Below are 27,692 nucleotides of genomic sequence, written 5' to 3'. Positions count from 1 at the left end.
ACTAGGCGAGAAAGAGGACACTAAACAGGCACTTGCCAGCACTAGTGCCCTCATGGTACAATGAGCTCTCCAAAATTGCTGCCACCAGCATCTCCCCAGGGGGGAGTCCCAGTTGCTTAGTGCCTCTGCAGGAGGCTCTCCAAGATCAGCAAGTGAGTCTGACCCAGGCTCTTTTCAAATTACTGCCTCTGCGCTGGGTATCAGAGTGTGTGAGATTTTGTATGAGCCCTTTAAGAGTTCTATTTTCTTCAGCTCTCCTGTTCTGCTGTATACAAGCCCCACTAGCTTTCAAAGACAGACAGTCTGGGGATTCACCTTCCTGATGCAGGACCTTCAGGCTCAGAAGCCTGATGTGGGGCTCAGACTCTTCACTCCTTGGGGAGAACCTCTGCAATTGTGATTCTCCTTCCTTGTGGGTTGCCTACCCAGAGGTGTGATCTTGACTATATCATGTCTCTGCCCTTCTTACCGGCTCATTGTGGTTCCTTCTTTACCTCTTTAATTGTGGAAAACTAGTCTTCAGGTCATTCTCATCAATAGTTTCTCTGCAAATAGTTCTAATTTTGGTGTGCCCATAGCAAGAGGTAGCTCAGGGTCTTCCTACTCTGCCATCTTGGCCACACCCCCTTACCAGTGATCTTAGTTGTTATGGCTCTTGATTCTCTTTTAATTCAGATAAGACTCTCCTTCTATTTCTTTTCATGTCTTTGACTCATTGAAGAAACCAGGTGAGTTATCTTACAAGAAATCTCACATTTTGAATTTCTTTCTTCATGGTGTCATTTAACCTGTTCCTCTATTGCCGTTTTCCTTATAACTGGAATTTAGTTGTAATGGATAGTCTAGATCAAGTTCAACCTTTTTTCTTTCCCTTTGCATCTACATCATGTGTTGCTTTCCCACACTCAGTGAGACTAAATTGATCAGAAAATTCAGATGATAATGTTTGTCTGAATTAAGTTATTTTATTAAGGGTTGAAAATGGCAATTTTAAAATTTCCATTTTCTTTCACATTCAATAGATGTAATTATTCTGTAAATAAGAACTTTTCTCCCTGAACTAGGGTTATTTGGTTATCTTGAAATACAGTAGTTACAAGAAAGACAGGAAGAAATTTTGTTGTTATCTTTAATGACTAATTATCAAAATCCAGAGTTGGTGCCTGCCTTAGTTACCTCTAAGTAGATGAATAAGTTTCTTATTATTGCTTTTGTTATTATTAAATGTATATGTATGTGTGCACATGTAAGTATATATGTAAATGATTATATAAGCATATATATGTACATATATGTGTATTATATACACACATATGTGTGTATGTGTGTGTGTGTATGTATATATATATATATACACATACACACACACATACATACATATATATATATGCATACATACAATTGTGACAAGACCCCATTTATGTTCCAGGCTCATCTTATATGTTTCCTGTCCCAGACCAATAATCCATTGTTCTTCCAAGGAACCATGGTCCCTGTTATTGGGGAATAATATTTAAAGGAGACTATGATCTAGGTGGTAGAGGTGCTTGTTGCTGTTGGTTGCCCACTGCCCACTGAAAAGGGAAAGAACTTGGAATCACATATTAAAAAAAACAGCAAGTGTGTACTGATACTTTCTATTGGATATTTCATGAATTTTATTAATTCTTTGGTTTTCTATTTTTATCTTTTCTCTTACACTGAAAATCTTGGTTCCAAATAAAAATAATACAAACATAGTTAATTTTCCCTCTGTTAGAGCATTTTATAGGATGAAATTCTCCTAGAGCCTCCCATACTGCTGAGCCTTCTCTCTCTGTTTAGTGTTCCACTCTGGCTCAATTTGATTCCTAAATCCAGCAGTTTCCCTCAGGGTGAGTTTCTGTTCTTCTGAAAGTAGTATTTGCTAAATATTTCTGAGATCTGCAAGGAGTTAGGCTACTACCAAACTATGTGATATCATGGCCCTTTTGCATTCAGCTTCTCAGAGCTTGTGTAGGTCTATCAAATTGTTGTGAATATTCTTAGACACATTTTCCTAGGTTTCCATTCAAGAGATGGTCCTCTGCTGTTTACTTATTTTTTTAAATTTATTTTTGGCTGTGTTGGGTCTTCGTTGCTTCGCACAGGCTTTCTCTAGTTGCAGCAAGAGGGGGCTTCTCTTCATTGTGGTACGTGGGCTTCTCATTGCTGTGGCTTCTCTTATTGAGGAGCATGGGCTCTAGGCATGTGGGCTTCAGTAGTTGTGGCATGTGGGCTCAGTAGTTGTGACGCATGGGCTTAGTTGCTCCGCGGCATGTGGGATCTTCCTAGACCAGGCCTCGAACCTGTGTCCCTTGCATTGGCAGGCGGATTCTTAACCACTGCGCCACCAGAGAAGTTCCTGTCCTCCGCTTTTTGGAGATGAGCATTTGCTGACAATTTTGCAGTTCGGTGACTATATAGTAATCCCAGTAACTCTTCCCTTTTCACTATCCATCACCTAATGTTACACTGCTGCTCTTCCTACGCTGGTCCTATTGTTGTCAGTAGTTTGTCCATAGCCCCCCACATTTAACAGTTTCTGGGGAATCCCCATCACCTAGTTTTGTTGATGTCATCCACATGCTTTTTCTTTTGTCATCCTATTGCATCTGTTTCGGCTTCAAGAGGAGTTTGGAGTCATTAAAAACCTTGTTACTAACATGCCCCCGGCCATGATCCAAACCCCATGTGTACATTTTTAAATGAATTTAAATCTAATTTAAAATAAAATTAATTTCTCTTTGCCTTCAAAGCTTAGAACTCTAGAACAATAATCTGCACTCAGTGTCTATGTTCTCATCTTCTAGCACTGACAATCTCCTCCCTCAACTACTTTATTAAAATGTCTGTGACCAAAAAGTCATAAGTGCAATTCACCACATGCAGCAGACTCTCTTATGAGCCTTTTGATTATGTGTGACTCTGCTGACTTCTCCCTTCTTGCAAATACCACCTTTAACCCCAAACGTTCAGTCTTATTCCCTCTCTTCTGCTGGCATCTGAGTGTATGGCATTCCTTCACTAGATTCTGCTCTGATGCTCCTCACTTATCTGCACAAACGCTCACGAGGCGACCTCATGGACGCTCATCACTTCCATGGTGACCCAGTGCTAATGAGTCCTGCTGCCTATTTTTGAAACATCAGCAAAACATGCTTAAAAAAAAAAATTAAAAATAAATAAATAAATAAACTTGGGATTAAGAAAAACAAATTTGCCTTTCCCACTCAGAGTTAAATTTGAAAATCAGTACTTACTGATTTAGAGTAGAGATAAACAAGGTTACCTTTTCAGGCTTTCTCTCTTTTTAGGTTTCTCTTTAGAGAAAAATGGGCTCCCAGATTATCATCACTTAATTCACGTTCTTTCGATGGAGACATGTTTATTTGCGTCTTTTGCCAAGCTCCATCTCATACCCAGATCCGTGCCACCCCCAGAGACTGCTCCTTTCTTATCTCAATATTGTCATAAAGAAGTTCCTCTTCAATGCAAACAAGACCTTTCCTAAGATATTCTGAACATGTAGACCATTGTGTTGTCATTAAAGCTACCATGGAAAAGATGACAGATGCCATTCATTTTCTAATTCATTTTATCTACATTTTTGAAAAAAGTGAGCATATTTTTACTGTAATGATTATTCTTGCCCTTAAAAGAGGCAACAAGACATAACTATAATACAAGGGATAAAGTATCAATTGACATGAAAAAGAACAGGTTAAAAAAAAAGTATTTTCAAGTTCAGAGGAAAAATCAATTAATTATGACTTATGTTTGTTCTACACCTGAAAAGACAGGTGGGCTTTGGCTATTTTAAGGATGTGAATGTGGAAGAGGAATCCAGATAGAACATTATCAAGGGCAGTAAGTGGGTGTTCAGGTGACATTGTTTTAATTGCCCCAACATTTAAAAACTTCCCGTCACGTCTCCCGCACAAAACATCATGACAAATAAAATAGATATTCACTGCATGGATCGATTTTACATTCTAAAGCTACAAGGGCGAAGGTCAGATATTTTGCACTTGATTTCTAATACCAAGATGGTCATTTCACGCTTCTAAACTGCTGCATGAAGTGCTAATGCGTCCCCGTGTGAATGGATTGCTGATTTGTTTGACAGACGGGCCAAGAGCAAGCCAACTGTAAAGATTCTGCAAAAGGTCAATATTTTCTCAAAGTATAAATCCCATTAAAAAAGGCACAAAATGGACATATTTATCAGAGTGGAATAAACTTGCTTTGGGGTTTTCTTCACTCAAGAATAATCCTGGAAGGAGTTAAGAGAGTGTGATTATTTCTTTAACTTTAGACGTGGATAATTTCCCCACTACTGTTAGACATGATACAGGGAATAAGTTGGCACCAGGGACCGGTTTCATGGAAGACAATTTTTCCACGGATCGGCGGGTGGGGTGGGGGGATGGTTTAGGGATGATTCAAGCGCATTACATTTATGGTGCACTTTATTTCTATGATTATTACATTATAATATATAATGAAATAATTATACAACTCACCATAATGCAGACAGGAGGCGGAGCTCAGGTGGTAACATGAGCAATGGGGAGCAGCTGTAAATACAGATGAAGCTTCGCTCGCTCGCCTGCCGCTCACCTCCTGCTGTGTGGCCCGGTTCCTAACAGGGGCTGGGGATCCCTGTTCTATAGGACCCTGCCCTGCTTCCCCTAGATCTGTGCAGGGTAGGAGGCATCATGGTGCTGGTTGGTATTGCCAATGACATAACATGCAAATAACAGGGCAAGGAGGCATTGTCAGCAAAACAGAAATCATATTGGGTCAAAGGAATTTGGAGCTTTATAAAAGGTGAAATTATTTCACTTGAAATATCCATATTTGCATTGTACTGTATTGGTATTGGTTTAAAAAACCTTAAATTGCTGGGCTTCCCTGGTGGCGCAGTGGTTGAGAATCTGCCTGCCAATGCAGGGGACATGGGTTCGAGCCCTGGTCTGGGAAGATCCCACATGCTGTGGAGCAACTAGGCCCATGAGCCACAACTACTGAGCCTGCGCGTCTGGAGCCTGTGCTCCGCAACAAGAGAGGCCCGCGACAGTGAGAGGCCCGCGCACCGCGATGAAGAGTGGCCCCCGCTTGCCGCAGCTAGAGAAAGCCCTTGCACAGAAACGAAGACCCAACACAGCCAAAAATAAATAAATAAATTTATTAAAAAAACCCAAAACCTTAAATTGCTAAAATATTTTGGGGAAAAAAAATGAAGGCTTCATTTTGTTCATGAATTCCACAATTTTGGTTGAGTCATCCCAGAGCACTAACAAAGGAAGACAGAGATAAATACAAAACACAGTGTTGATGAATTTTTACCTGATACAAAAAGTCTAGCGCTGTTACTCTGCCTTGTCTCCCCGGTGTATCTGTGCCGTGTGATACAGCGGTAGTTATACAATCCATCTTCATTCTGTACATCTTTAATATACAAGGCTCCCGTGGATGTGATGAGAAATCTAGATCCTGAAATCAAAGAAAATGATTACTCCATTAAAAGAGAACAGAAGCAACCCACTTATATAAACAAAGTCATTGAATAGTTTTTCTTCACCTGAAGGAAACTCATGTGAAGGAAAATAAAAGGTGTGTGTTTGTATGTGTGTGTTACTTTAAGGGCCTGAGATATATTAATTCTTCAACTATCCTAAATTAAGAGTTTTTAGTAAGTATGCTACCCAATAAATATATACTTGTAAAGCCTACTCTCGTGAATTAATTTTTTAGGTCATGTATTTATTTAACAGCAACAAAGTAGGCATATAATTAGTATGTAGCTAATTTAGCATATTTTCTTTGATCATCACTTTTCTCTAGAATGTGACAAATTAAAGGAGTATTAACTTTCTTTTGTAAATTTCCACCTCATGTAAATATAAACTTTTGTCTCAGCTTGAAATATTTCAGTAGACACACAAAAGTGTTAGACTATAGAGCAATAATACATTCCACAATCTTCCCAGGAAAGACTGTCTTATTTCCTCAATAATAACCAACACTTACCTCTATATTCTAAGACAAAGATCAGTTCCTCCTATCTTCAGTGTTTTAGAGAACACTGCTATTTCCTAATTACTACTCAAATTATTGACAATAACATCTTCACCTCAGGGAGAAAAAAGCCATACCCAGCTGTTCCTCCTTCATATCAGCACAGGACAAAAAATGTGTTCTCCGTGACCTGTGATTTTCGCCTATACAACTCTATTTGTACAGAAATGGTCAACATTAAGAGATCAAGCATCAGTGCTGCTTGAAGAAGAATAAAGATGATTTTTCCTTTGAAAATGTAAATATCTAAAGATAATTTTTCACTGTTCAATTATAATTTGATGATACACCAAATAAAAGCTAAGGAGTAAATCTCAAGGTGAGTTGTTGCACCTACATGGTAGTGACTCAAGACGCTTTCTACCACTGTTAGAGTCTTTCCTATGGAATATTTCTGCGTCTGATGCAATTCTACTTAAAAGATAATGGTTTTGTCTCTTTGGGAAAAGACTAAAATGCCAAAAATTCACCTTCTTTTAAACTGTTTTCCTTAGGTTCATTTGAAACTGCCTTGGGTTTATTTTAATCAGAATTTGCCAGGAGTCTTGACTTCATTAATTTTAGGTCTCAAATATTGAAGTTGAGCCAACCCTTGGTTATTTCTTATATTTTATTCATAGGGGTGGGATATGGAGGGTGGGAGGGAGACGCAAGAGGGAGGGGCCATGGGGATACATGTATACATACAGCTGATTCACTTTGTTACAGAGCAGAAACTAATACAACATTGTAAAGCAACTATACTCCAATAAAGACGTTAAAATTTTTTTAATAAAATATGGGCTTCCTTGGTGGCACAGTGATTAAGAATCCACCTGCCAATGCAGGGGACACGGGTTCGAGCCCTGGCCCAGGAAGATCCCACATGCCGCAGAGAAACTAAGCCCATGAGCTACAACTACTGAGCCCATGTGCTGCAACTACTGAAGCCTGCACGCCTAGAGCCCGTGCTCCACAACAAGAGAAGCCACCACAGTGAGAAGCCTGTGCATCACAAGGAAGAGTAGCCCCCGCTTGCCACAACTAGAGAAAGCCTGCGCGCAGCAACGAAGACGCAACACATTTTATTTTTAAATAAATAAAAATAATTTTAAAAAAAATCTTTAAAAAAATTTAAAAAATAAAAATGGCTTATTACTTCTTATGCAATATGAAAGCAATTCCATGGACATGAATAAGAAAAAAATCATAAAACAAATACTGATCTAGCATAAGCTTTCCAAAAGAACACCAACTAACTACTAAAGGAGGATAAAATATCTTTAAGTAAAAAATTTACTTTTTAAACAACTGCATTAGTTACTTATTTTAAAATATGCTATACATATGCTAAATATTAGAATAGCTGAAAAAGCAAATGTTGTATGTTCCAGATATTTTTGCTTTATCTTCCCCCTAAAAAAAGCAACTAAAAATACCACTTGTCATATTTCATCACATGCCAAGCATTTCTTACCAGTATATAATGCGTATAATTGAAACGTTTTTTTCTTTCAATATATTTTGCATACTTACATAATGCTTTCATAACCAGTTCCTTTAAAGTACAGAGTGATAGACAGAAAAGAGGGGCGAAAAAGATACTGTATTAACTCCTGTCACCTCTCTAACACAGAGTCTTCTCATTGGAATTGACAGGGCATCAGCAGAGGCTAAATGTAAGGAAAAGCATCGTGTGCACGGCTCTCAGAGCGCTGAGAGATGCTCAGGGCTGCAGCAGCGGCCTGCACTCATTACTCCGCTGATGCCTGAGAGGGCTCTGGTCTCCAGGCACATTTAATTTGATCACTCACTTTGCTCCTGGAATATCTGGCTTCTTTTTACCCACTTAGCATGCTAAATAAGACTCTCTTAAGACATGTTGTTTCAGAAAAACAGGAACCCTGTCTGAAACATTTTCTGAAATATTCACAGGAAAGAGAGAAGGAGGTGACTGAATTCCTGGGCTAATTTGAACCATCTCTGTCTAACCCTTTATTTCTCGTTAAAACACATCCCCAAACTGATCAGTATTTTAAAATTTAAAATAAGTTTGAAGAATAGAAGCCTTTGATTAGGACAGGGCTGCGAAGACCCAAGGTTCAGTCTGAACTCCCGAGACATGTGGAACCCTCAGGACAGTGACGGACAGCACAGTCGCTAGAACGCCAGGCTTCACGGTGACAAGGAATCTTCTCATCCACCCCCTTGCTTGCCACTGCACCCCGCTTCCTGTCTTACATCACCAGAGGGTTTTGTATCATATGGAATAAATGGGTTTGTTCACAGCCTTAAATGAAATTGAAGAACGTGCTTCTGTTAAAATAGGCAAATATTAAAATACAAAATATTAATAGCAATAAACTGCACACACACACAAACTGTCTCTTTCTCTCTCACACACACACACATACGCACACGCACACACACAGACATATACACAAGCACCCTTTACTACTCAGAACCGTCTGGTAATATACAACTGCGCAAAGTCAAAATTCTATAGGTAACTTTATTTCCCTTGGAAAACTATCAGCACTTTAGGTGGAAACATTACTAAAATACAGTAGATACTTTTTGTCATGTTAAACACATTGCAAATCAGTCAGTTAACAATAGTGAGTGATTTTTGGATTCAGGGTCATCATTGTGGGCGCTGATTATTGAGCCATGCTGCTCAGTTATTAGAGGGATGTCTCAGAAGCTATCTTGGCTTCTCAACATGAACTAAATGGTCCAGGAATTCAAGCCCTTGGTTCTGTCTTTAATAGTTTTATCTGTTCCCTCCGTTATTACCAGGCTATTAGCTGTTACTTCTCTCTGCTGTCAGTACCCCTGTGGACACACACGCAATGTGATGCCTTCGGTATGCTGAGAGGTAGAAACTAGACATACCAAAGCTGTTAGAAGTTTGCATAAACTAAGAGAAAATGGGTATCAAGTGACTGCTGGCGTGGTTCTCCAATGTTTGTCAACATGAGCTGGTATGTTAATGCCACTGAAGTAAACTCACAGCTTGGTACCAGTTCAGCCAGCCTGGCTAAGCTCAGCACAGGGACTAGTGGGATATTTCTATCTAGAAACATAAAACTACCAAAGAAAATGGGGCATCTGCATGATTCAGAATGTTGTAGGAACACTCAGGGTGGACGTCCTACAGCCACATTCCTCCTGTCATGGTGCTGAGCGGTGAACACATAGAGCATGGCAGGTCCTGAGGCTCAGGCACAATGCCTTTTGGGTTTCTGACCAGCGTCAGAGGCAGAGAAATAGCAACAGTTCTAGAAATCCATTTTTCCAAACTATGAGTAGTCAACTGCAGACAGCAGGCATGTGTGTCCTCCTGAAAGGAGCATGTGGGAGCTGATTCTAGGAGGTGCCATGTGTTCTGGGCGAACAGGAAACCAGAGCTGAGAGGTACATCAATTCACTGGGCCAGCACTGTCCTGGGTCCAGGAACCCAAAAAGGAATGAGACACAGCCTCTGTCTTCAGGGAGCTTACAATCTAAACACATTTGAGTCTCAGGGTTAGAGACATGGCATCAGGTAAGAAAACAGGATGGGAGGGAAGAGGCTGGATTACAATCTGGGAAGAGGCTTATCTTCATTCGGATGAAGGGAAACACCATTACCGAGGGAGGAAAAACTGGTATTTATCACCAAACCTGTACTCATCCTTGGGTATTACTCTGATACAAATAATTAGCTGTACATGTTCCCTTTATTAACCTGCTTGCTCAATCTACTCTGCTATTTTTTTTCTGTTCTTATAAAGTATCGACTTAAAAGCTCTTTCCCTGGTACCAAGTGTAATAAGCTCACCCACCTGGAGAAATTCCTCATTGTGGAAGAAAAAAAAATCTGAGTTTGGGAATCCAATGGATACGAACTCCAAACCTGTCAATGTCACTATGTGTGACCTCCGATGAGACATGCAACCTCTCTAACGTTTGGATTGTTCATCTGTGAAGAAGAGATGATGAGTCACGTCCTCTTCGTTCTACTGCTGGAGACGAGGTTAATGCATAGAGGCCCTCTAACAGAGAGCCATGCATTAAAATGGTAGTTCTGGAAGTCAATGGCATGTGTGTTACTCAGCTGACCTGCTAAGAGAAGCCGGTCAACAGGTGTACCTAGTGCTGCCCAAGGCCATCGGGCCTGCCTGAGCCCATGTCCACTTACATAGTAGGGCTCACTTCTAACTCTTCATGGATGTGCTTCCTGATGTGAAGCAACCTCACGTGTTAGAAAAAGCACCAAAGTGGAAATGACAATGGTGAGTTTGACATCAGAATTCTGCCACTTGGAGCTGTGTCACCGCAGGCAAAATATTTCCCGACACTCTCTGGGCCAGTGTCACACAACAGAGCACTAACAGGGGTAGAAAGATATAAATGAGGTCCAGAGAGGGCCTTTATATGCCCTTTCTGTGGGGCTGTTGGGGGAGGAGGCTATGCAGACACTGTCTTCAGAAATCCTTTCTGCAGTAGAAAGGGATTAGATAGAAATTAGGTAGATAGATAGAGAGATAGATAGATAGAGAGACAGATAGATGATAGGTAGGTAGGTAGATAGATAGATGATAGGTAGGTAGACAGATAAATAAAGAGTAGACAGATAGGTGATAGATAGATGAAAGGTAGGTAGGTAGGTAGATAGATAGATAGATGATAGGTAGGTAGACAGATAGATAAAGAGGAGATAGAGAAATGATAGATGATAGGTAGGTAGATAGATAGATAGATAATAGATAGGTAGATAGATAGATAGATCTGGAGTAGATGGAAACTCAGAGACCTCCTCTATCATCATAATGATATTATTTGAATAATAATATCCCCTGGCATGTTTGCCAGTATCTGAACGTAAGATACATATTCTGAAGTTTTCCAAATTAATCATTCTTCACCCCTCAACAGAATGTCCTTCTGTTCCTATTTCTAAAATATATCCTGAACGATCCACTTCCCTCTCCGCGCACCACCAAGGTCTAAGGATCCCAGTCTTTTAACAAACTGTCTCCACTGCTTCTCCCCTTCAGCCCACGTGCCACCCAACCTCCATGCAGACCGTTCCATGTCTTGATGGAGTCCCGCTAGACCCAATTATTCATGGTGGCTCAACGGTTTAGGTCTAGGTCTGGCCCCATCATTCACGCACTCTCTCCCTCTTCCACTCTGCCCCGGCCACACTGCTCTGCTCCTAGTTGCTCCACCTGAAGGGCCCTGAGCCCAGACCTCTACCTGGCGGGCTCCTTCTCCTCATTCTGGCCTCAGTTCCTAAAGCAACTTTCCGGCAATGTCAACATGAACCACATCCACGGTCACTCATGCTCAGAGCACTTGACTGTATTATGTCTACGTGCAGTCATCTCAGGTGTGTTGGAGATTGCTTTAACATTTCTGTTCTCCAACCAGAACAGCAGGAACTTGAATTGTCTTGACCCACTTTTCATCTCCATAACACAGAGCAGTGTTTGGCTGTGCTTCCTGAAAATATTTGTTCAAGAGATGGGTGGATGAAACCCATCTATCATTATTTATATACAAAATGTCTCTTCTTAAGTCTGGGTAAAAAGAAAGAAAGTTAAAATTCCTCTTTTTAGATTTCAACATGAAACTTCCTTATGTATAATACATAGAAAGAGTATTTCCCCCCCTAGGAATGACTGTAATGTATTCTTATATGAAAATGAGCATATTTGCAGATTTGGATGTTAATTATTCTTTCATAATGCTCTCTGGCTTTTTCCTGTACAGCTAGGCTGTTAGATCTTCAATACAGACAATATTATTTTCAGGAAGATTTTAAAGCATATTTGATTTTTCATTTAGTCAGAAATATATCTTAGGGGGTTTTTTTGCTATTGCAATCTCAGTTGAGTTAATAGTAATTAAAAGAACAGATGGTTCTTCTAATAAGATGCCAAATGGTAGCACAACACAATGAAACTTTTATCAGCTGTGCCTGCTGCCTCCAATTGACATCTATGCTGTGTAATGAAACAGAGCTTTCTCCCGAGCAGTTTTCATATCAGTTTCTGAGAGAAACACAAGTATAAAATCCAAGTTCTAAGTATACAGTGCTAGAAATGAGATGAGCCTCTGCATGAATATCTTATATTTCTTTATTTTGAAAGTTAAATTAGCATTAACTGAAACAGAAGTAGAAATAGAAAAATATATATATATAAAATACATATATATGTACATATATAATCTATGATAACTTTAAAGTTAGCTATTTCTCTTAATTCAGATGTAGATTGGAATGGAATTCAACTCATTCCAATGGTTCTGAGTTGTGTCTCTTCTGTGATGTGATGGGTGGGTGCCAGGCCATAACTAGATGCAGGCTTGACGGAACTATAGATATTTCTTGAGCAATTGAGTGGTCTGATAAAAAATTATGGTTTAACAAAATTATGTTGAAAGCCTCATATATGAAAGAGAAAGGAGTAGGCCCTTAAGGTAAGACATCTAACCAGTTGTTATGGGTTGAAATGTGTTCCCTCCAAAATTCATCAGTAGAGTCCTAACCCCCAGGACCTCAGAATGTGACCTTATTTGGAAACAGGGTCACTGCAGATGTCATTAGTTAAGATGGAGTCAGCCTGGAGTAGGGTGGGCCCTAACCCTGTGGAACGGTTGTCCTTAAAGAAAGGAGAAATGTGGACACAGAGACATTTGGCTATGAATCCTAATCCTAATCAGAGCCAGTAGGTCTTCTGTGTTCAGTGAGCCACCGTTGCTCTAAATGTTATATGTTTTGACCCATTTAGTTCTTGCAATGACCCAAGAAGGCAGGTACTGTTATTATTCCCATTTTTACAGATGAGAAAAGTGAGGACCAAGGTGAAGTGACTGCCTGTGTTCACAGATCTAGAAGCATCCCAGCAAGCACAATTCCCTGATGATGGGGCTGGGAGGTCACACGCTCACCCACTGCACTCCCTGACCTGGTCACGGCCGGAGCATGAGCAGGAAGGCCTGGGCTGAGTGCTGGAACAGCTGTAGGGGAACAGAAGTGACTTGCACAGAAACGTATTTAAACGAAGGATCAACACAACTTGGTTGGGGAGAGGATCACACCAAGTACTGAGTCTGAGGACTGACGGGACTGCGGTAGCGGTGACGGAGTAGAGAAGTTGGGTGAGGCTGTCTCTTTCTCAGGGAGGACAGGAGTTCAGTCCTGGACATGCTGGGTGACTTGGCATGGGTGATACAGTGGAGTTGGAGACAGCTTTGGGAACCAAGTTACGCATGTCGAGGAGCCCTTCATGGGAACTGATGCCTCTGGGGAGGGAAGTAAGGGAAGAAGGCCAGCAAAAGACAGCAAGAGAGGAGGACGGAGACCCAGGAGGGCATGGAGTGGTGGGCAGGGGTAGGAGAGCACTTCCAGAAAGGATAATGTAAACATCTGAGTTCTGTGTCTTCCTATCAGGATAACTGAGAATACAAATGTAGCCGAACAGAGCCTCAGTTTCCTTATCTGTACAATGGGGCAATATTACCTTCCTGGAGATATTGTGATATTAAATAAGCATGTCTATGTAAGTTCCTGCTAGAGAAAAGCACTTTAGAATAGCTGTAATCTTCAATAAAATATAATGGTAAAATATCCACCTTGCTAGATCAGCAAAAATATTAAATCTCTAGCTACGAACAGCTAGTACTATATAAAATGAATTCAAAGAACACTACAAGTCACTACCAAAGGGGATAAGGGGAGACCTGGATAAATGCGGGGAGGTGTATCAAATTCCAGGATTAGACAACTTGAAATTGTAAAAACATCAATTTTTCCACAAATGAAATTATATTTTAACTGATTCAGGATCAGAATTTACGTAGAACTTTACCAAATCAATGCAGATTAAAACAAGGTGCTATTATGTTTCACCCAGGAAATTAGAAAAAATTAAAATATTTGATAATATGTAGTCTTGACAAGAGTGTGGGGAAATGAACACCCACGGGTAGGCGTGCAAATTGGTGAGGGCTTTTGCTTTCTGGTGGGCAATCTGCTGGCATCCTTAAAATGTAAGGATCGCATACATTCTGATCCAGTTTGTCCTCTTCAAAGACTCTATCCTAGGGGACACTCACACATGTGCACACGTCAGCGTACACCCAAAATGTGCACTGCAGCATTGCTTAAAAAATGGAAAACAAAACTAAATGCCAATCAAGGGCAAATAGATTAATGTATGAGGGTACAGCCATACTACGCAGCCATTTAAAAGACAGTAAGGTAAATCTATGTATAATCCATGGAAAGATCTCCAAGACATTATAACATAGAGTAATTACAGAACATTATATAATGTTATGTACAAAAGACAATGAATGTGTGTTTGTGTTGGGGGGTAGTAAATTTGTGTATGTAAATGAAAAGATATCCACCAAAATGTTAACTGTAGTTGCTTCACTTCTGAGGTCATGACTGGATTAGGAGAAGGGAAGAAGGGGAGACTTACATGTTTAATTTCATAGTATCATGTCTTTGAATATCTTAAAAGAAGACTCTCTTAGTGTCCTACTTGTGCAGTTGAAATTTGTTTTGAAGAAGGTATCAGTCGGTGGTGAGCTTATAGACAGGATGCAGCGGGTGTAGACCAAACTCATGTGAGCAGCACGACAGAGGGGAAGGAGAGAAACCTAGGATAGTATTTATGTTGAGAGTAAATGTGTCAAATGATGGCCTTCTGTTTTGTTTGGTTTTCAGCCTGATCACATATGGGCACATGCTTAAAAGCAGGAGGGGAGGCTTTCCATACTTTTTCTGGTCTTTGTAATGCTCCCCCTCCAGACACCTAACCCCAAAGTCTACTCCAGTATATAGAGGATCTCCTGATCCTCCTGACTTCACACCTAAGTGCATTCAGTCTAATTGGTCATGTATGTGTTAGCCTCACCCAGGTGACGGCAACATCTTCAAAGACAAGGCGATCCCCGGGTTTACCTTACTTACCTGCTTCCCCCACCCCCCCCCGCCACCTTGCAAATGCTGAATTAAATGCCTGATGACATCCATACTTTGAATTTTTCCCCCAAATAGGCTCTGTACACTAAGGCATCATACTATTAGGGCCTGCTATGTTTATGTAAGGATCAACACATCAAGATATCAAAGTATCAAGTATCAAGAGAAAGAGAAATATTGCATGATATCACTCACATGCAGAATCTAAAAAAAATGATACAAATGAACTTATTTACAAAATAGTAACAGACTCACAGACTTACAGAATGAATTTATGGTTACCAGGGGCGAAGGGTTGTGGGGAGAGATAGTCAGAGAGTTTGGGATTGACATGTACACACTGTTGTATTTAAAATAGATAACCAACAAGGACCTACTGTATAGCACAGGGAACTCTGCTCAGTATTCTTTAACAACTTAACTGGGAAAAGAATTTGAAAGAGAATAGATACATGTGTATGTATAACTGAATCACTTTGCTGTACACCTGAAACTAACACAACATTGTTAATCAACTATACTCCAATATAAAATAAAAAGTTAAAAAAAAGAAAAGAAAATTGGGAAGCCCCAACTTGGACCTTGAGCGTCCTGGAAGCCCACGTGGCTGGAAAGAGTGATGTTCCCTCCACACACGGGATGTGAGGAGTGAGCCAGCATCCCTGGGGTGGACTTGGTAAGTAAGGAGTGATTTGACAGATATATGTCTAAGTTCTCCCAAAGTAATCTCACTAAGACATTTTTCTTATGTAAATAAAACTCTCTCAGTGAAATTCTCCTGCAGTTAAATGAGGCTCAATTACACACTTCTAATTTAAGCCTACATGCTGCAATCCGACTGTATACCTAATTACCCCATTTAGGCTGTTAATGATCAGATGGGCGCTCTTGAGCAGATATTCGAGTCTGTCATCAATCTTTCCTCTAGTTAGATTCCTATTTCTTTAAAAGAATAAATCCTTGGAAAGAACAGAATTTTTTTTTGAAGAAATTAGGTAAGGATTTTTTTTTTTTTTAAAGAGCCAAAGGATCTTATAAAAACTTGAGTTGTACTTATTCATTTATAAGATGAACAAAACAGTTTTGGCCCCTGACCTCTAGGAGCAAGTATTTCAGTTGGGGAGATAGACAAATGAGTAAATAGACAAAAAAAATTACATAATGTGAAAAGCGCTCTTGAGAGAATTAACACAAAAAAGGTTGAATCTAGATAGAGAATTGCTGTTTAGACAGGGGGTCTGGGAGGTCTGTGCAGGGTGCGTTTCAGATGAGGCACAGCAGATGGCAAGGGGAGGGCTGAGCACCGAAAAAGAGAGAGAATGTGCAAAAGTCCTGAGGTGGGAAGAACTACAGCATGTTCAGGGAACTGAAATAAGACGCATTTTGAAAATAGAGCTGACAGGACATAGAACTGGCCTGTATGCTGTAGGAGGAAGAAAAGGGCCGGGGTCAAAGGTGACTCCCGTGTTTTGGGGAGGAGTTGAAGAGCTGGAGAAGAGAGCCTTGGCTGGGAAGGAGGAGCCTTGGGTGTGGCACTGGTGCCCCTGGGTGACACAGTTTGGACTTCTAAGATTAAAAGTGGCCCCTTATAGATGTAGGGAAGAGAAGGAAAAGAACATCATTCCACCTGCTTGTTGTATCAGGTTAACTAATATTTAGAAGCGGTGCATCAATGTTGTTTCCTGTCCCAAGAGCCTTCTGATTTTGAGGCTGGAAGGGACTGCGTATTTCATGCTGAGCATCTATTCTAGTCGAGGCTGTGTGCTCATTAAAAAGTAACATGTTCGAACAGAAAAAAGAAAGTGAAGAAAGAGCAAAGCACGGCGCATCAATCCCAAATGAGTGTGCTTTTTCTGTTTATTATGTTAGGGACCCAAATGGAATTGAAGACCCTGGACTTATTGGTGAAACACAGTTAATATTAATCATAAAGTTAGTCTGCCTGAAACAGACGACATGCGGTCATAGGAAAGAAAGTAGAAACACAGGAACTCTTAAGAATAAAAATAGCCACTACTTCGCGGCCACTTAAACATTGTGGGGTAATTGTTTTTCACATGGTGGGGAGTGACCTATTAATGGATTGTGAAATCAATTTCATGGACTGTTACTTTATTTTAAAAAAATAAAATAGAGAAGATAGAACGATTCAGTGTGCATCACAAACAGTAGGGGTCAGTGTTTTATGAAGGCTTTGTGTTAGTTCCTATGTGCCCATACAGGATTGTGTGTGTGTTTGTGTATGTAGATGTGCATGTACTTGTTTATGTATATGTATGTGCATACGGGGTCTCAATATAAAATGTATTTTTTTACTCTGTATTTCTTATGGCGAGTCAGAGTAAAACATGTTTGAAGAGCACAGCTCAGCATCCTGAAGATCTGGCTGTTTAATTTTTGACCAGGCTTCCCACGTCCGAGCAAGTCTAACAGTCCTTACATACTTGAGAGTCTTAAAGGCTTCCCTTCAAGCATGCAGACTGACAAGTCTCTGAGGTCACAGGCATGGCTGCATTTATAGCTACAGTGGCAGACAAAGCAGCTGATTTCTTTTTCAAGCCACATCATGTGAAGGTCTTGGATTATGTCTGTTTTCTGATGATACATGAAGATGTCTAAGGGAATTATGACGAGTTTACTGAGTCATTAGCACAAATCTGTATGCAAGTATGTACTGAGAAAACCACCCCATGGTAGAAGTCATGTTATTATATCCAGCCCCTTTTGTCACCCCAATCTCAGAACCTCTTGGTTTTAAATGGCCTGACCCAATGAGACAGGGTAGAAATTCTCACGCCAGCTTCCGTATCCCAGAGCTTTCTGCTGTAAGAGCATTTCCATTTCCTAAAAGTCTCCCCCAGATCTCGCTGATCATGAAATCCATTGTCTAGCAGTATCTTTCACGACAAAACGTTATCAATACAGTGATATAGCAATTGCCCATGATGTGCAGAGCTGGTAATGGGGTTGAAGGTAACTCCACCACTAAACGCTAATTTCTAGCTATAGGGGAAAAAAACACCATAAAATAAAAGTACAAACCACACAAAGCAGGATCAAATAGTGTCAGCTGGATATACATAAGTGTTGAGGTCAACAAAGACTGAAAAATAATATATCTATAATCAATTAGGGTGGGGCAGGAATTGCTATTGGTAAGCAGGCTGATGACATTCGCCAGAGAAATGCCATGACAGCACATCCAGAGAACTTGTTCCTTGCACACGTGTCCTCAATCCCTCTGATTCCTTCAAAGGGAAAGACTCAGAGGGTCCCATTTATCTGCCCACCGGCTACGTGCATCCAGCTCTCCTCCACTAGGATTCTCAGTACTTTTTTGTGGCAATAATTTATCTTGACATCTCTCCAACACTTGTCAGTCTCCTTTTTCCTTTCTTTATAACACAGGAAAAGTAAGCCACTGGCTTAGAGCCTTTGGAAGGCACTTGCATCTGGCCAGAATTTATAATTACATTGCTTTAAGAAAATATGAGCCATGTAAAGGACCAAAATAGATAATAGTGTGGGTGGTATTCAGTGATGGCAGAAATCCCAAAGGTGGTTCATGAATGACCACCGTTTGAGACACTGTATTTCTGATGCTTCCAAGAAGAGGTGAGTCACACCTTGTTCCTTGAAGAAAGGGGTACATGGGTGGTTAGGAAGGAACGATGAAAACACTCAGCATGGCCAGGGGACAAGAAGCTGGCAAGTCATTGGCTGCACCATGTCTTTATGTTGGTACAGAGAGATCTGGGCTCACAGAAGGCCAGGCTGGGAGCCAAGGGGCAGCTGGGGAGCAGAGGAGAGGTCCTCGGTGGAGAGGCTGTGTGTGTGACACCTTGAAATCCTGAAGGTAAAGCAGGGGTCCCAGGAGGTCAGGGGTTGCCGCCAGGATAGTGCAGACGAGTTTCAGATTGTGAGGCAACAGGTAAACCCCAGAGAAGCAGAGGTCAAGCAGTGGTGGCTGAGTCGGGGCTGCTGCTGAGTACAGAACAGGAAGGTGTGAAAGGAGGTGCCCCAACTGGACAGCAAGACAGATGACTGACGGGGGAAGCCGTCCAGGCAGCAGGAGCCCAAGGCAGGGAGATCCTGGGGGATCCACTCAGTCTTGCAACCAGGGGTCTCTCGGGTTCCTCTGGGACCAGTCTTTTAGAGGAGGTTCTGGCCTCATAATGATTTATTTTCTTCCATCTCGTCCTCACTGGTCCTCTTCTCCTTCCTCTGTCCCTCCTCCTCCTTCCGTTCTTCATTTAATTGAAAAAGCATAAACCACTTACACAGACATAAAATACTAATCTGTGTACCCAACACACAGAATTGATCATTGTTAACACTGTTATTTTTTATTTTAATGAAAGAACTCTACAGAGAAAGGTAAATTCCTCTCTTTGCTTTGTCCCCTCTCCTTTTTCTCCTAAAAAGCCACTGTTACCCGGAATTAAGTGTATATATTCCCAGTTTACAGTTTTCATTCTATCACACACACATAGATGCGTCCATATGGTTCTGTATCGTCTTTGTTTTTTCAGATTTACATAAATAGCTTACTATTTATTATGGAAAAACTTGCTTTTCCCACCTAACATATGTGTTCTTAAGCTCTCTCCATGTTGCTATAGAGAAATCTAGTCCATTCTTTTTAATGGAAATATAGTGTCATATTGTGTAAATATATCTCAGGCTAACCATTGCAATGGTGCTTCATCAAGGTATGAGTTTTTCTCTTTTTTTTTTTTTTCATTGCTGTATCCCTAGCACCCAGAACAGTGCAAGACACATACATAACAGTGATTTATTAAATATCTGTCAAATGAAGGAATGAATCCATTCATTCCATTATGATGGACTTTAAGATTGATGTCAATAGTCCACTATTACCAAAAAAGTTTTCCCAAACTTTGACAAGTTTTCCTCAGCACACATGTGAGAGTCTCACTAACATGTCTACCTAGATACGCAATGATTGGGGTAAGATGTTTTGTGTTTTCAGTTTTCCTGGATCCTCTGCAATGCTATGCACTTCTTGATGGCCTGGTTTGGCGCACCTCGGCCACTGTTCTGGCTGGGTTGCTGGTGCTCGTGAGACTGCTGAAGATTGGGTTAGAGTGTAGGCTGCTGCTTTTGCAATGCCTCTTCCTCCTAACTGCAGCTTTGTCTTTCCTTCAAAAACATAATACACATTTAAAAGATTGATAAGTCTTCATCAGAAAAATGAACTTGAATCATTCTAAGTAATGAAATAATTCTAAGTATAAAAAAAGAGAATAAAATTATTCACAGCCAGGGGCAGGGGGCCTCTTTGGGCTGATGGGGTATTGCTGTCAGTATCAGCCTCAGAGCCTTAAACAGCAGAGTCCCTTTCCGTGTTGTCAGTGGTAACAAGTTCAGGGTGCACCACACCACGAGTGCCCCGGATAAGCGTTAATGTACATCTCTGTATAAAAGCAATACCAAGCTCCATGAAAGCACCTGCTGCGGTGTCACAGCCTTGTAGATCTTACCATGGCGCTTTTATTTCATTTTGCCTCAGGCTGCCTCCCGGGCAAATATAAGTGAAATAAGGCCTCTGAAAAGGAATAAACTCTTGAATAAAACCTAAGTATTTTTCATTGCAAAGCAACTCTTAATGGGTTTTGCAACCTCCTTGAGAAAATTAAAAGGAAAACACATAAAGGACCTTAAGTCTCTTCAGATTTTCAGATTCTGGGACTTCGGTTGAAGGCAATTTTAAAGGCTGTTTCTGAGACTTACTGTGAACACGAATGAGTGTTACCCACAGCGGAAGGACTGGCATGGTGCTGAGGACCCTTGGCTAGGCGTTCACGCTGCTGCCCACGCCCGGCCACTGTGGGGGGACCGCCGGCTACCCCTGCTGGTCTGTCCAAAGCCCAGGGGCTTGGCCTGGAGGACAGGACTGAACACATGTGTGGTGTAGAAAATGCTCTCAGAAATGAAATAGTGAATTCTTGTGGAATTTGCATCACCTCAATACTTCCTCATTAATGACAGTTTTTGCTTTACTAACGTATAACCAATTCCTGTGTTTACTTCTTCTTAGGCTCTGATAGAAACTAGTGATTAGCAGAATTCTATTTCTCAGTGGTACCCTGTCAAATTACTTTGCAATTTAAAGTGGGAGCAGTTATTATTCTCTACTCCACATTTTTTTTCTTTTTTTTTTTTTTTGGCCGCATGGCGTGGCATGTGGGCTCTTAGTTCCCTGACCAGGGACTGAATCTGTGCCCCCTGCTGTGGAAGCGCGGAGTCCCAACCACTGGACCGCCAGCAAATTCCCCCACGTACATTTCTTATTCATTATTATTTTAATTGCTTTTTTATTATACAACCATCTAATGAATTTTTTTTTTTTTTAGAATATTGAGATAAAATTCCTTCCTGGATTGATTTTTGGGCATTTCTGTCATAAAAATATGGTCTATTATTTGGAACCTTATTTTCCCCTGTTTTCCCAAATAGTTGAATATGGGCATAAGTCAATGTGTGTTGTAGCAACTTCCTTTTCTGATGATATAAAAGGTTAATGATTATGAAATACTTCCTAGTATAAGAAACTTCAATTCTGGGTAAATACAAGAAACGCACCTTTACATGAACAGCGGAGCGCTCAAGTGAGGAAAATCCTTAGGGTTCTAGAAATGGAGACGGAAGTGAACACTTGGAGCAAAGAGCTCGCGGGTGCTATGGATGCTGTGGGGCATTTCTCTTCAAGGGAGAAACGAGGAAAGAAAGAGAAGACTTTAGTCCTATGCAAGCTGAGGAAACCCCTGCAGAAAACCGTAAACTCACTGAAGTGATGGACCAAAAAAAAATTCTTAGCAAACATCCTTGCTTGTTCCCGCCTGAACTTTGGGTAAAAATTATGTCTAACCATAGCACTAGGCTTGCTCAGGTTTGGTGTTTGGCTTTACATTCTGCAGGGTCTAAGAAACCTCACGCCAAGAAATTAACATACAATAACCCAGTTTCCAAGAGCATCTGGCAGAAGCAAAGGTAAATTTTCCCTGGAGGACTGAGCCACCAGGATGTTTACAGATGAAGCCCAACTCCTTCTTTCAAATCCTGAGCCCCCAGTCCAAAACCACTGAACATACTGGGGAAAAATTTACCCTAAGAAAGTGTCAGAAAAACAATTAGACCTCAGATAATGGAGTAACTGAATACAGATTACTCAATAAGTATTTTTGAAATGTTTGCAAAAATATAAAACTGAATCAAGAATGAGATAGAGCGGGGCTTCCCTGGTGGCGCAGTGGCTGGGGGTCTGCCTGCCAGTGCAGGGGACACGGGTTCGAGCCCTGGTCTGGGAGAATCCCACATGCCACGGAGCAGCTGGGCCCGTGAGCCACAATTACTGAGCCTGCGCGTCTGGAGCCTGTGCTCCGCAACAAGAGAGGCCGTGATAGTGAGAGGCCCGCGCACCGCGATGAAGAGTGGCCCCCACTTGCCGCAACTAGAGAAAGCCCTCGCGCAGAAACGAAGACCCAGCACAGCCATAAATAAATAAATAAATAAAAATAAATAAATAATTTTTTTAAAAAAAGAATGAGATAGAGCAACAGCCTGGTGTCAAAAGAGACAGATAAATTAGCGAAAGAATGAAATAGAATGTCCAGAAATGCAAAACATAATCTTTGATATAAATATTTAGATTAGACACAGCTGGGGAGATTAATATACGGTAAAATAAATCTGAGGAAATTACTACCCAGATTAGTGCCTAAAGAGAAAAAGAAATATAAATACGAAAGAATAAAGAGACTTAGAGGAGGGATGGAGGAGATCATATGGCTTATTACAATTCCAGAAAGAGAGAGGAGAAAAAACGTCAGATAAGTGATATTTGGAGGAAAATATCAGAAAATTTGCCAGAATCTGATAAAAACTGAGAGAGTCTGCCAATAACAGGCATTTCCTGGAACCAAAGGATGTGCTTCAGGAAAGGCAAGTATACTCAAGGAAGGAATGATGAACAAAGAAATTGGTATGAATGCACAACTCTAGGCAAATAATGACCGTACAAAGTGATCATCATTAGAGTGACTAATGCTATAGACATAAAAAATAAGGTGTATCTAGAACACTGGACAGCAATAGTGTTTAAGAACACTGGGAGGGGTGTCATACGAGGCAGGGTATTCTGAGGTCCTGTGTTATTCCTGAAGGAAAGCAGTCCCTTTAGTACAATGATGACACTGACCCACAAATTCCATTTTACCGAGATCTTCATCTAGCAGGCACCTCCTTACTATTTCAAAATCCAGATCATGTACTTTACAGTTTACAAAGGGGTTTTATAGTCTTTACTTTATTGAACCATCGCACAAAACCATGGGAATAAAGGCCATTTTAGGACCTATTAGAATGCATTCCAATGCAAATGAAGTACTGCAGTATGCTTGCACGAATTCAGTGCTCCTACAGTAAGCAAATCTTGCTTTCAAAAAAATTCCCTACATTTTTTTTCCCCACATTTTCCCACCTAATAATTGTCTTCAAATTCCACGTGGAACATATCCATTTTCTACTGGCTTATCTAAGCGATTCTCACAGTAACTATAGTGTACGGTGTAATATCTTGCACCATTCAGAAATCCCATACAACATGGTAAATATACTCTTTCCTTCAATATAATTCAACACGTATGTAATAAAAGTAGGATATTCCTTTGGAAAGGATGAATAAAAATTCCTTGTGTTTCAAGATAATTTGCTCTCTTCTTGAGAGAGAGTACAAAAGGGTTTTCTACAACATACATTTTACTGATTTTGATATCTCCTGATAAATCACTCTCATATCATGCTGAGAAAACTTCAACTTGTCATATGAGCAAGGATGTAATAAAGTCATTATAAATGCCTAGCATTGAAGCCATCTTTCTTTCATTTCTTGATATTAAAATTTAATTAGAGAATATCCTTTTAAAATAACCAATATTTTATGAAGTGAAATAGCATAAATGAGGGCCATAACGAAAAAGCTAATGTCATAAAAAAGACATCTGATTAGTGGGCACCACTTTTTTCTGGCCCATTCCAGACATATTCACTGTATATAACAAATTCTATGAAAGATTATACAAAATCGATGCTGAATTTCCATCCTAGATCTCTTAGCATTAATACTTTCCAGATATATTTACAAAATTCTTTGTTAAATTCCCCAATCATTGTAACCATATGAACCTAGCTGGCAAGCATCCAACCATGAAAAGCTTAGCTAAAGAAATATAGACTCAACTGACTTAGATTAATGAATGGAGTTACAAAGCATACCCTTAATTCTTGTTCTAAAAAGAAAATATCAGTACATCCTGTTATAATCATTGGATGGATAAGCACTCCCCAAAATATCTTCTTTATGTACACGCGCCAGCTTTGTTGCCTGCACTGTTTCCTATTCAATGGCCACCATACACATTATCACAATGCTCACTCATCGTGTAAGAGAAGACTTGAGGACAGAGATTGTGCAAGATTATGGAAGTAAGAGAACGTGTGTGCAGCTGAGGAGGGTATATGAGAGTGAAGGTAGCCTCAGAGGAGGACAGACTGTGTGGCCAGGATCATTATTACACATCATTGATAATAAACCCCGACTGTCTCCTGTTCATCATGTGACTCTACCTCTTGTCCCTATGAAACGTCTTGGAGAGGAAGTTGTCTGGACGTGGGAGGGAGAGAATGATGCTGTCTCAGTTTAGCTTTGCTTAATCAAGTTTCCTTTGACTTCTCTTGCCCAGTTTCATATTGAGACCCTATCAGCAGGGGTGGGAGCCTAATCTCAATACTCAGTCGAAAGCTCAATTTTTGTTCTTTTTTTTCTCCACTGCACAGAAGTAGAGAACATGGAGTCTGTCAGTCATCTGTTAGACAGGAACAATTTTAGATGGATCTGTAATAGTCAACCAAGGGATGACAATCTTGGTTTTCAAACTGACAGGTACACACACACAAAAAAGACTTGAATAATTCATGGTGAGAAGATGCAAGGTCTTTGGAGAGTTGATTGCCAGTGAAACTTGTTTTGTTTTTTGCCTTTGGCTTCATCTTTCAATATGGCATCTGTACTAGTTTCTTAGGGCTGCCATAAAAAGTACATTAAAAAAACACAAACTGGGTGGTTTAAACCACAGAAATGTCTTCGCTCACATTTCTGGAGGCCAGAAGTATGAAACCAAGTTGCTGGCAGGGCCATACTCCCTCAAAAGCCTCTAGGCAGGGGTCCTTCCTTGCCTCTTCCAGCCTCTGGTAGCCCGGGGCATTCCTTGGCTTATGTTCACATAACTCCAACCTCTATTTTTGTCTTCACATGGCCATGTTCCCTCTGTGTCTGTGTCCAAATTTCCCTCTTCTTATAAGGACACCAGTCATATTGAATTAAGGGCCACCGTACTCCAGTCTTATCTCATCTTAATTTAATTATATCTGTAATGATCTATTTCCAGATAAGGTCACATTCTGAATTACTGGAGTGAGGGCTTTCATATATCATCTGGGGAATACAACCGAACCTACAACAGCTTCTCAAAGCCGCTCATCCTCTGCCCATCTCATGGAGAACGAGGTTAATGTAGGAGTGAGCAAACCACCTACACTTCTTTGCAAGGAAGGAGAGGTGGGGAGAGAGTTTCTCCTAAGAGAATAGCTTTATTATGAAAAAAGATGTCAAGATATATAACGTTTAATATCCGATGAGTTCGGTGCGTGAAATCACTGGAGTCTGAGACACCCTCCATGGAGCTCCAGTCACCTCTACAGCCACTGCCATGTAAGCGGTGTTCATACATATATAGAGGATCCCACCCTGGGGAGACCTCGTGGCTGCTAGAATGGATATTGATGTTCATTTACCCCTTCAAATGAGCTTTAAATAAAGAAGCCAATTCCGTATTTAAAAGTATATGGGTGTCTAAACACAGAACACAGAAATCTTGAGGGAAGCTGAATTTTAGGCAATGTGCCCACCTCCTCCTGGAGATAAGAATGTCACAGTTATTAATACAAATTATGAGCAAAGAGCGCAGATCAGTGGGAACATGAAAGAACCCTCAACTCAGTCTAATCAAACGAGATAATGTGTCTGCAAGTGAGTTGAAAGTACAACTACAAAGCATTCTAATTTTCCTTCCTTTGGGGGCAAACACTTTTTTTTTTTTTTTAAACATCTTTATTGGACTACGGAGCTCCCTCTAGGCAAGTGGGAGAGCAAGTACGACGTCGACCGCAGGACATCTCCAGACCGCGCGCATCTTATGAACTGGCCTGTGTGGGCATCCCACACTGCAGCCCACAGAGCACCAGGCACGTTCATTCAAGAAATGCTTGCAGAGGGGTGGGATAGGGCGGGTGGGAGGGAGACGCACGGGGGAGGAGATACGGGGATATACGTATACGTACAGCTGATTCACTTTGTTATAAAACAGAAACTAACACACCATTGTAAAGCAATTATACTCCAATAAAGATGTTTAAAAAAAAAAAAGAAATGCTTGCTTACAGACAATATTGGGAGAAGTATACCTTTCCATTGCTTTTATTGAAGTTCCTTATCATAAAAATTTGAAGAATGGTTAGCTCCATAATGTCATTGTGAGTATAGTATGTTAATACAATTTGCATATACTAGGCGTTGGAATGTGACCCTGGATTCTCCTCCGCTGAAAGGAATTTTGATTAGTCCCTTCGCTCTTCCCCTCCAGGGGAGTAGCAGGTGTGCAAAGGAGAAGTGGGTCTGGGCTGTGGGAGCCAAGACATACTAAACAATCACCTGAGCACAAGTCTTCACGCCATCACTCTTTTCAGAAGTATTGTTTGATTCCAGCCATTATCTCTGTGGTTATTCTACGCATCCTCATCAAATATTCAATACATTTCTCAAATCTCATACTGGAACAGTGAATAAAGGAGAGGAATTTCTGATCAACCAGTGCTCTGTGCTTCTTGAATATGTAATCCTATTAACACTACTATTTTTAAAAAGCCTGCAAGCAATAAACAGTTATAACATTTATCAAGACTAAAAATCATTAACTATCCTAGTGTGGGTTAAAAAGGAACATCTGATAAATATTTGGAAAATGCAAACACCTAAAAAACAACCCTTAGATGACCAGATCAGAGGTTCATCTATAAGCCATACCTTCCTAAAACGAAATGTATTTTTAAATAGCTATAGAACAAGTGGATTAGAAGATAATACTCCTATACAACATGAACTGGCAACTGTTTTCTAAGAAATTACCCCAATAAAACTTAAAAAATAATAATCACATGAACTTAAGTATCCCTCAGAGTCACAACAAAGGATAAAACACAAATTCTTATAACACTGCAAATTCTTACAACACCCGAAATTCAAGGATGGAGAATGGGCAATGCATCTATGATTCAGTGGGGGAAAGAGCAGCCACATGTGAGACAGAGAAACCTCTGGGTCCACTGTGAACCCTAAGCTTCTTCCCTTGGCTCCTGCCAAGCTCTATGATATGTAGCTAAAGAGATGCTTCCCACAAAGCACCGAATAGCAACATCATAGAGAATATAACTTCAGAAGCAATGGTTATGACTCAGCAAGGTTCTTTAAAAGGAGGCACAGGTGAAA

The 27,692-nt window shown here is 40.5% G+C and overlaps 1 protein-coding gene and 1 long non-coding RNA gene across 3 annotated transcripts in view; one reads left to right on the top strand and one right to left on the bottom strand.

Moving 5' to 3' along the window:
- The window catches only part of LOC309629636, a 127,415-nt gene extending 118,866 nt beyond the window's left edge, over positions 1–8,549 (top strand). The window contains exon 3 of the long non-coding RNA XR_014245157.1: positions 6,163–8,549. This is a non-coding gene — a long non-coding RNA (uncharacterized lncRNA). The remainder of the gene's footprint in view (positions 1–6,162) is intronic.
- DSCAM (DS cell adhesion molecule) overlaps positions 1–27,692 on the bottom strand; it is a gene marked incomplete at its 5' end in the record, with an annotated part of 739,398 nt that overhangs the window by 310,319 nt on the left and 401,387 nt on the right. For both annotated transcript variants that reach the window (XM_082393800.1, XM_082393801.1), the window contains one exon: positions 5,371–5,517. In XM_082393800.1, coding sequence (XP_082249926.1) covers positions 5,371–5,517 — 147 coding nt within the window. The remainder of the gene's footprint in view (positions 1–5,370; positions 5,518–27,692) is intronic.

The sequence above is a fragment of the Balaenoptera borealis genome, assembly GCF_965194805.1.
Source record: "Balaenoptera borealis genome assembly, chromosome: 5".
NCBI lineage: Eukaryota > Metazoa > Chordata > Mammalia > Artiodactyla > Balaenopteridae > Balaenoptera > Balaenoptera borealis.
This window is presented reverse-complemented; position numbering and strand designations above follow the sequence as displayed.